Source organism: Patiria miniata, unplaced genomic scaffold (assembly GCF_015706575.1).
Source record: "Patiria miniata isolate m_02_andy unplaced genomic scaffold, ASM1570657v1 HiC_scaffold_7, whole genome shotgun sequence".
Lineage (NCBI taxonomy): Eukaryota > Metazoa > Echinodermata > Asteroidea > Valvatida > Asterinidae > Patiria > Patiria miniata.
In genome coordinates, this window is record NW_024037074.1 from 43,545,124 (window position 1) to 43,554,791 (window position 9,668).

Consider the following 9,668-nt stretch of genomic DNA (forward strand, 5'->3'; position numbering starts at 1 on the left):
TTTGATGACGTCGGGATTTACCAAGGTGTGATTGGACACTCCACTATTAGCCCCGCCTACACTTATCTGTATTTGCATACGAGGTCGTGCGCTAGAAATCTAGCGCAAAAAAAAAGAAAAGCATAAGCTTTTGCCGACGATTGGACCAAGGCGTTCGATCGGATCCAAATGATTTGTATCTCGTCTCGTCCCACGGATCTCCCCAGACAGAAAACGCAGCATCGACTCCACGGTGCAACGTGCTGAGCAATCGGCCTCGAGAGACTGTTTGCTCAGCACGTAGCTCCCGTGTGCGGCGGGTTTATCTCGTAGACACGAATCGACTCGGTGTGTCATCGAGTGTATAGCTAAATTAAGAAGTGCATATTTCCTTTCATTTTTTTCGATATGATATTTATTCATTTGCGGGTCGATTTCTAGGATATTGGTCAATAATAATAATAATAGAGAAAATTGTAAGGCGCAGACAATCGCAGGAAAACCACCTCAAGGCGCTTAAACAAAGAATAAACGTACAAACTGTATTATTTTAGTTATTATTTTTTAATGTACGTATATAAAAATTCAAACCACCGAGCATCGGTGGTTCAGTGGTAGAATTCTCGCCTGCCACGCGGGAGACCCGGGTTCGATTCCCGGCCGATGCAATTTCTTTTCTCCTCTTTTTTTTTCAACACATTTACATTAGCACACCCAGCAATCACTTCAGTGATTACTCTACACAACTTCTGATTTTATTATTTGATCGTAGGTTGACAGTGTTTAGATTTTTGCCCCTTTGACACAAATTTCGGAAATTGTTTTACAAGACAGAGTTGCCGCTTGAGAAAAAAAATCGTTCATGATAAAATTGACGGAAGACATGGAAACATAAAAAAGCATTGTTTTCATGACCGTAATAGGCACACAAATACCAAGGACAATGTCTTTGCCTAGAATGGGCCGCTGTCGGAGGCTCTTCACACACATTTAATTTTTAAATCAACAAGCACCAAAACAATGTGACCATAGCAACAAGATGGTCTGCTGGATTGATAATCCTACTTTGAGTCAGTGAAATCTCGAAGGTATTTTCTAACGGAGCCACCAGTTTTTATCTCGCATCATTCGACGTCCATGCTGAGACACTCATGGCAGTGGCATAGCTAGGATGGGGGGGGGGGCACAGGGGGGCATCAGAATATCATGGGGGCACCACTTCTATATCGCAAACTTCCTATTGCAGTATTTCCCAGTTGGGCCCATAATGCCTTGCTATATCCGTTGACATAAAAATTTGTAAACAGTAAGCCTTTGGCTAACTGAAGAACATTCCTCCACGAAAGTGTTTCAATATTGTAAAGTATGATTATAAACCCTTTTGGGATGGGGAAGGAAAAGGGGCATTATCGGTATTTTGGTGGGGGAGGGGCACCTGGGGGGCACGTATAATATGTGTGGGCACGTGCAACCCCCCCCCCCCCCAGGCCCCCCGTGGCTACGCCACTGCTGTATGGTTGTACACGGAAAACGTCTCGTCCTCACCTAACTTTACTACAGACGTACTTACAAAACATCATGTATTTGTTTTCAAAGTTGTTGGCATTGTTCCGATCACTTCAGCGATCAGTGCTCAATTTAGGTCAGGTTCCAGCCACACTCGACTTACTGTCAAATACTCTTGGCCGCCAGAGTGTTATCGCCTCACTCCTCCACATACTTGGGATGACGCTAAGTCAGCTTGCCAAAACATGGGAGGCAAGATGGCCGCTCCTCGCTCGCTGGAGGAAATGACAGTCATGGGGAAAATGGCACGAGAAGTGGACAGTCTTCAGCTTAACTTCTAGCCTGGATTGCTTGCAATGACAAAGAATTTGAAGGGAAATGGGAGTGTGATGGTCTGGAAGGAAACGAGCCCTTCTTAGAATGGAATGATGGGCAACCAAATTGATGGCAATGAACATTGTGATGACGGATATTAGGTCGTTTGAATAAAAACTAGCATTTCCTTTTACTACCTATTTTTAAGCATTTACTTATTTATTTTATTTTTATTTTATTTCTTTTAGGTAATGAAACCGAGAATTCCTCAAAAGTGCCCTAGGCACTGTAGCTCGAAAGCCTGAAGAAACTGTAGAGAGAAGACAATGAAAAGAATTTAAAGTTTTAGAGGTGGGAGGACAAGCCCAGAGGAATATTCTGAGGAAAACCCACGGGGATTGAAAACCCAATCCATATATTGACCCTGGTGGGATTCGAACCCGGGTCACAGCGGAGGAAGACGAGGAAAGTACCGCTACGCCAACCTGACTCCCCATTTGTATGAATAAAAATGAACCAAATGCTTTTACTGGAAAGCATTTGCTGAAAGCTAAAAGTATTTACTTTTTACTTGTTAGCTTTTGCTAGACTAGAAGTGTTTACTTCATTTCGTATGAATATGGAGGAGTAAATGCTTCAGATTTCAAGTATTTACTGGTCATTTTTCAAGGCTGGGTTGGGACAACCTTGAAAATATAAAGCAAATACTTCTGCGCAAAAACTGCTACATTTATTAATATTAATCGAGCCAAAATTAACACAAAACGTTATTACTACATATGATACCATACACTGTATTTTGAATAACAATTATGCGAAATAAATTCTTTTATTATTATTAATGTCATTACTAGAAGAAACGACAATTTCGCATTTTGTTCACGATATGAGAAGTGTTAGCGTTAGGGAAATCCCGTTGGGGATTATTAGGAAAATGTTATCCAACGGCACGCTGGGGACTGAACAAAAGGAAATCAGTTGTTTAGTTTATTAGGTCACCAATCTTTGCAAACTATTATTGTTTTAATATTTCAATAAACAAAACTCTGTGTGCATTGAACGTTGGTTTGATTTTACCCGCTTTAACACGCGTCGGTGATTGTTATGCCATTGTGACGTCTACAGGACACTGTGGACCTTTCATGAACGATGACAGTATACTTTCTGTATTCTGCAACTGGCGAAAAGTGTCATCCTTATTGTTGGATTTGAGAACCAAAAATACTAAACTGCAATATACATGTACTGTATGAATTGGACATCACCTTGGATGGGACTATTGCCCTACGCGTAAACCCTACGGTGTGTGTGTGGCAGTTCGAACACAATCATTCATTCTTTATTATACAGCTTTATGTTCATCCATGAAAACAATCCAACAGTAAGAAGCATTTGCTACCTGTTGCCCTGCTGAGCAGTAAAGGAAAACTTTTATTCAGACGAATTGGCTAGTTTTTATACATACGATCCAATGCCAGAAAACGTCAGACTCGGGTTTTTTCTGCATAGGCGTAGCCAGCGGGAGGGTACTAAAGACTCATTTTCCATTGAAATGGCTTTTTTTTTCACCATTGATTACCCCCCCCCCCTATATTTGGTAAGGAGTGCCCTTTTTTAAGCAGTGCTCTTTTTTTCTGTACAAGTGCCCTTTTTTATAATAAATTGCTGCCATTTTTTGTACCATCGGCCGTTCTCGTGGTATTTTTGTTAAATTTCACGCACGCATCGCCCTGAAAAGGCACATATATAGGGCAAGTTCGCGCAAGGACTATAGTTAACCATTGGTTGACTAACGCTTGCCCGAACTCTGTCTAGTCGACGATGGTTAACTACGCTAGTCGACTATTTGGAACCAACGCTTCGCTAGTAACCATAGCCGCGCGCGTTCATAACGTACAGCAGGGAGCCAGGATCCAGACGTTTTGCAATGACATTTTGACCAGCGTTCGACTAGAGACGTTCGCACTTTGCTATTAGTGCGCAGGCTTAAGGTACGTCACAAATCAACCACTAATCGACTAATGGTCCTTGCCCGAACTTGGCCATAGTCTGTTAGCGTGAATAACGGTCGGTTTTGAACAGCGCCCCCATCAACAGATGTCGTTCCTTCAACATCAAGAATTCGCTCGTACCCCCGCCCTGCAAACAGGACGCTGGGATACTCTGATGAATTCACGCTCTGATTGGTTGGATTTTGCGTGACCTGTGACCTGCGCGTCATCACGGTCATGACTCTGCAAGGTTTGAAACGGCCGTTAAAACTGATTCATTACTCTTTTATACCAGTTTAGAGTTTTTTGGGGGGTTGAAAAGCGTAATAATTCTGTAAAACTTATCTGTGTTGTAAATTTACAATTCCCGTCACTTGCGCAGGCCCCGTTTCGAATCACAAACGGTCGGATTGCATTATGCGACGCTCAAAATTGTGTCCACATGGTCCGCAATGAAACAGAAATCACATCCGGTATGGAACGTGTGCATTTTTATAGGAAGTTTTCGGATAGCATTTGCGCACATCGTCTAACTGCGGTCTTAAACAGCCGCAGCCAGATGCTTTATACATAGGTCATAGGCAACTTCCTTCACAAGATTCTGTGCCGCATCAGAGTATCCCAGCGTCCTATTTGCAGGGCGGGGGGTACGAGCGAACATCAAGAAAAACAAAGGAGGGAAGTATGGTGTACTATAAAGGACACCTATCTGTTGTCGTCGTGCGTGTGGGGAGCCCCGTCGTGCCTGTGAGCAGGTCCGCCGTGTTTGTGAAGAGGTCCGCCGTGTTCACGGTGAGCAGAGCGTCGTGCGTGTGAGTAAAACCGTCGTGCCTGTGAGCAGGTCCGTCGTGTTTGTGGAGAGGTCCGTCGTGTTTGTGAGCAGACCGTCGTGCGTGTGAGTAAAACCGTCGTGCCTGTGAGCAGGTCCGTCGTGTTTGTGGAGAGGTCCGTCGTGTTTGTGAGCAGACCGTCGTGCGTGTGAGTAAAACCGTCGTGCCTGTGAGCAGGTCCGTCGTGTTTGTGGAGAGGTCCGTCGTGTTTGTGAGCAGAGCGTCGTGCGTGTGGGGAGCTCCGTCGTGCCTGTGAGCAGGTCCGTCGTGCCTGTGAGCAGGTCCATCGTGCCTGTGAGCAGGTCCGTCGTGTTTGTGAGCAGACCGTCGTGCGTGTGGGGAGCTCCGTCGTGCCTGTGAGCAGGTCCGTCGTGTTTGTGAGCAGAGCGTCGTGCGTGTGGGGAGCTCCGTCGTGCCCGTGAGCAGGTCCGTCGTGTTTGTGGAGAGGTCCGTCGTGTTTGTGAGCAGAGCGTCGTGCGTGTGAGTAAAACCGTCGTGCCTGTGAGTAAAACCGTCGTGCCTGTGAGTAAAGTTTTACTCACAGGCACGACGGTTTTACTCACAAACACGACGGACCCTCCCACACGCACGACGGACCTGCTCACAGGCACGACGGAGCTCCCCACACGCACGACGATAACAGATAGGTGTCCTTTATAGTACACCATAGGGAAGAACATATAGGCCAGCTGAGAAACTTCACAAGCTCTGAAAACAAGGACAAGCTTCAAAACACTGATTCTACTGAATCTACTAAGATATGTGCCTTGGCTAGTTGTGACAATATGGGAGCAATCTTGGAGATATAGACTTTATAAAACTGAACCTGAACTAACCCAAGACAACTACAATTTGGTAGTACAACGACCAAACCTTTGTGGACACTAAAGAAACACCCAAACAATAACAAACATTAATGTTTCACAAACACAAATATAAATTAGGTCTTAGTCAGTTAACCAATAAAGATTTTCCCCAGCCTAAAAAAATAGACCAATAGGCCCAATGTAAAATTTACGGGAATGAACAAAAGAAAAACAAAAGGTTTGACTGACTTACAGTGAAGTAAAGATACGAAGCAGTTGTCTAGTACAATTAGTTAGTTTTTCTGTTTGTTCGCATTTCTTTATCGTACGTATTTTAATTCTCATTTAGCGAGATTGGTTGCCTCTTTACAAAATTCTCAGCAAAAATCTCCAGTCTAACCAGCTTTGCTAAATTGATTGCTGATTGTGCGTCACGAAAAAGAACGACGATATGCTAAATTGAAGGAATTCGAAAAAACGAAATTGAATGCCCGAATTATGAATTTGAAACACAGTCAAAACTTGAGAGGCAAATTCGAACGCACGAAATTAAATTGGCTGCTCAATAGCCGAAATTAACCAAGAAAACCTATATTAACAATTGTTAATTAATTTATTAATTCCTATTTTTTCCAGTACTGTCGTTTAGCGTTTTAACTTATATTGATCTTTCCCATCATTTTAAGCTCATTATATGGTCCAATGGTTACGGTGTTCGCCTCGTGTGCCGTGGTACATAACGACCACAAATTAGACCATAACGTGTTCACAATATTATTGTCTCCATAGTAACAAGCTTCCACTTGCGTGAAATTGTGAACACGTTATGGTCTAATCAATTACTTCGCCATGGCTGAACACTTGTTCTGATTTCTCAGTCGGCCGGCAGGCAATATGGACTGAATTGCTTGAGGCTAGACCACGCAAGCAATTAAAGAATTTTCTGAACAATGAAATTGTTGATTCACCGACCTTCATTAAGAATTGTCTCCATAGTAACAAGCTTATCCACTGGCGTGGAATTGGTTGTTTTCGTTCACTGCGGTCTCAAGTGATCACTTTGGCTATAAGTCTCCACTCCGTGTACGTACGCTTAGAATAAACACGGCAAGTAATTGAAACCTGTTGCCTACCAAACGAATCATGTATTCGCCAGAATTGGTTGTCATTTTGGCCATCATTTCTTCTATCTCAGCAGTGTTGGGATTTTATAACATCTGCCCAGTTCAGCCTGTCAGCTGCTCTTGCCCGTCACAGTGGCAAATGTGGCACAACGCGTGCTATCGCATCACTCCACCGCATAATTGGGATGATGCCAAGACAGTTTGCCAAGATTTGGGAGGCAAGATGGCCGCTCCTCGCTCGCTGGAAGAAATGAAGTTCATGGTGGACATGGCACGAGAGGTGGACAGTGAATACTACGTCTGGATTGCTTGCAATGACAAAGATGTTGAAGGGACTTGGGAGTGTGACGGCCAGGAAGGAAGAGAGCCCTTCCTGGAATGGAGTGCTAATCAACCAGATGATTTCAAAGACAATCAAGATTGTGTGGTAGTAGCCAGAAATCAGAATGACAAAATGGATGACGATTTTTGTGCTGAGAGTCGTATGGCATTGTGTGTTCATCAGGCGGCTTGTCCTCATCCCCCAACCCAACCCCATCGATACTGCCTCTCTACTGACACACGCGGCCGCATTCTCAACTCAACCTGCCTCCTCGACCACAACATCCGGGAGTTTATCACCGAGGGCGTGGCCGCCTGCGGCTCAGCCTGCGCTAAGGAGCCCGGATGTTTCTCCTTCAACATCAAGAACACCGAAGAAGGGAAGAAAATATGCCAGCTGAACAACAGCACAAGCTCCGAAGATAAGGACAAGTTTCAAAACACCGATTATTTCTGCATGTACTCAGAAGTATGCACCGGCTAGAATTAACAACAGGGGAACATTCTCGGTGATAATTATACATACCATTGTCTAGAAACTCGAACTTAAAATAAATGGGGAAAAGCACAAGGATATGCTTCTTACGAGGACAAACCATTGGGGAAGCACTTTTTTGTACAACAAGATTTCAGGACAACAAATTCGTTGTTTTCGAGGGAAAAGTGATTCAACCATGTTCTTTGACATAAGGTAAACACATAATTATTTCGTCCTCATTACGTGTGCAAAGGAAAAAACGAATACTGGGGAAAAAACACGAGTATTGCTTGACCTTTGACTCCCGAGAAATGTTGTCAACGAAAACCGATTTTTTTTTCTCTGTGTCTGTGTCATTTGGCTGTTCAAAACAATTTAAGTCTCATAAAATGTTGTAATAGCGTAATCTTAATATGGAAACATCACTATATACATAGTGAGTTTAGATGAATTTACTTTTTTCTTTTAGGCCTATGCGTTTAGTTTCTTTGGTACTACGACAAATTATTGATTGAAAACAGTTATGTGAAATCGTCTGTTTGTAAATTCGCATTTAAAGTATTCTAGGGTTCGTATATTTTGTGCTTTGAGGTTAAACAAGAGTTGTAACGAGTAGCATTAAATGGTGTATGATGTTTTCTGCAGCGAAGTGAGACTAAAATGGCTTTAAAAAATTAACATAACAGTTTTTGTAAATCCTTGTTAATTCCAATTTTTCGAAAATTAATGATACGTGATAATTGATGATTGTCAATCAGTAATTTGTAAATTATTATCGCTTGGTAAATTGTTGTTGATTTTCAGTTGATTTTGAAATTGCGTTCCCCGTGCTCTTAAAAAAACAATGCGAATTTTGTTTTATTATTGATTTTGGACTTGTATGTTTTATAAAATAAAAATCTCCGTTTTTGACGTTTACCCCAACTGAAAAAAAGTATTTTGTTTTTGGCACAAACAGATTCACTTTGCGAGCTGACTGGCTCCCGGTCCATACATTATCGATACTAAATATGCGGCGGGAACCAGCATACCTCAGAGAACGAAATTATTGTTTGAAGGCAGCCAATATTTCGAAACTGTGAAGTAATAATTCAATAAATAAACAAGGAAGGAATCTATTTTTGGGGGGATGAAACTCGAAAATAGCACGGGAACGCAACTTGAAATGATTTCAGCGGATGACTGCCGCATCGACAAATCTTTTATTCAAAATAAGAGTCACAATTAAGCAACATAATATAATTGCGACAAAATCTTGATATTTCCCACTTTTTTAAATTCGTTCACCCAAATAATACCGAGATGTAATAGCCTCTACCAGTTTGGATCAATTCCTAAAGACTTTATATTAAAAAAAAAAAAGGGTAAATTTGTTATTGATCGTCAAGAGTATTTGGGTCGCATCATTGATTTCAACTCAACGATGTATAGTTTTACTGAGGGAGCCCTTTATACTTCAACCGAATCAGTTCCTTTTATATACTGTATTTGAATTATGATTGCCCATATAAAAGCTTCAATTTTCCGAAATTTGAAGATCAGATTGTTTATATTGTTTGATAACTCAGAGTAAGAGCCACACTTTTGGAAAATCTCAAAATCGTGATATATGTTTAAATTGAATTTATTGGATTGTACATCTTTGGATCTTTACCCTGTTGCCTTATTGAAATCTATTTGCGAATAAAATAATGCGTGGTGTTTTAGATAAAGGACATAGCTTGTATGGCGTTACATTCGTTCTGTTCTAAATAATTGTAATTGTAATCTATAATTGAAACGGGAAAGGCTTTGGCAAGTGACATTTCTGGTGAATGTGATGGGACACATCATCACGCACGGATCGACAAAAGATAGCGGCCTATAAACCATTCGGAACTCAACAAAAAACGTTGCGATGACTTAGGATAGGTTGAGAGAAGGTTCTTCGGGCCTATCATGTGCATTTGACCTCTATTTCTAGTCCAAAATTGTTTCCAAAATTGGCCCTCGATATTCTTCAACAATCCGTCGATATTCTTGACAAACCGTGGTGTATTCGTAAAGAAACCTTAGGACAGTCGTGGCTATCCGTCCTGAAACCGTAGGTGCAGTCTAAAATTAGAAAGTCGATTTCTCCACGAATCTCGACGGTTCTTCGTGATCGATTGATCTTGGTCAAAAAAAATGAGTGGACTGTGTGACTGGTGCTTTAATAAGCAGGAGAACACATTGAGATGATGTCACTAGTTACTGACGGGTGATGGTATGAATCTCATGCATTGACAGTAGGTGGCGCTTCAGCATCACTAATGGTTGACTGCATGGAATCCTGACGT

General features: G+C 42.0%; 1 protein-coding gene and 1 non-coding gene across 2 annotated transcripts; both read left to right on the forward strand.

Moving 5' to 3' along the window:
• Positions 1-576: 576 nt before the first annotated feature.
• On the forward strand, positions 577-647 carry Trnag-gcc. Its single transcript has one exon. It is a non-coding gene; the product is annotated as a tRNA-Gly (tRNA).
• Positions 648-6,555: 5,908 nt separating this feature from the next.
• Positions 6,556-8,261, forward strand: LOC119746218 (E-selectin-like; the record flags this gene model as incomplete). The annotated part of the gene is made up of 1 exon (XM_038223036.1): positions 6,556-8,261. A coding segment is annotated over one exon (801 nt), but the record flags the coding sequence as incomplete, so codon positions are not given.
• Positions 8,262-9,668: the final 1,407 nt, after the last annotated feature.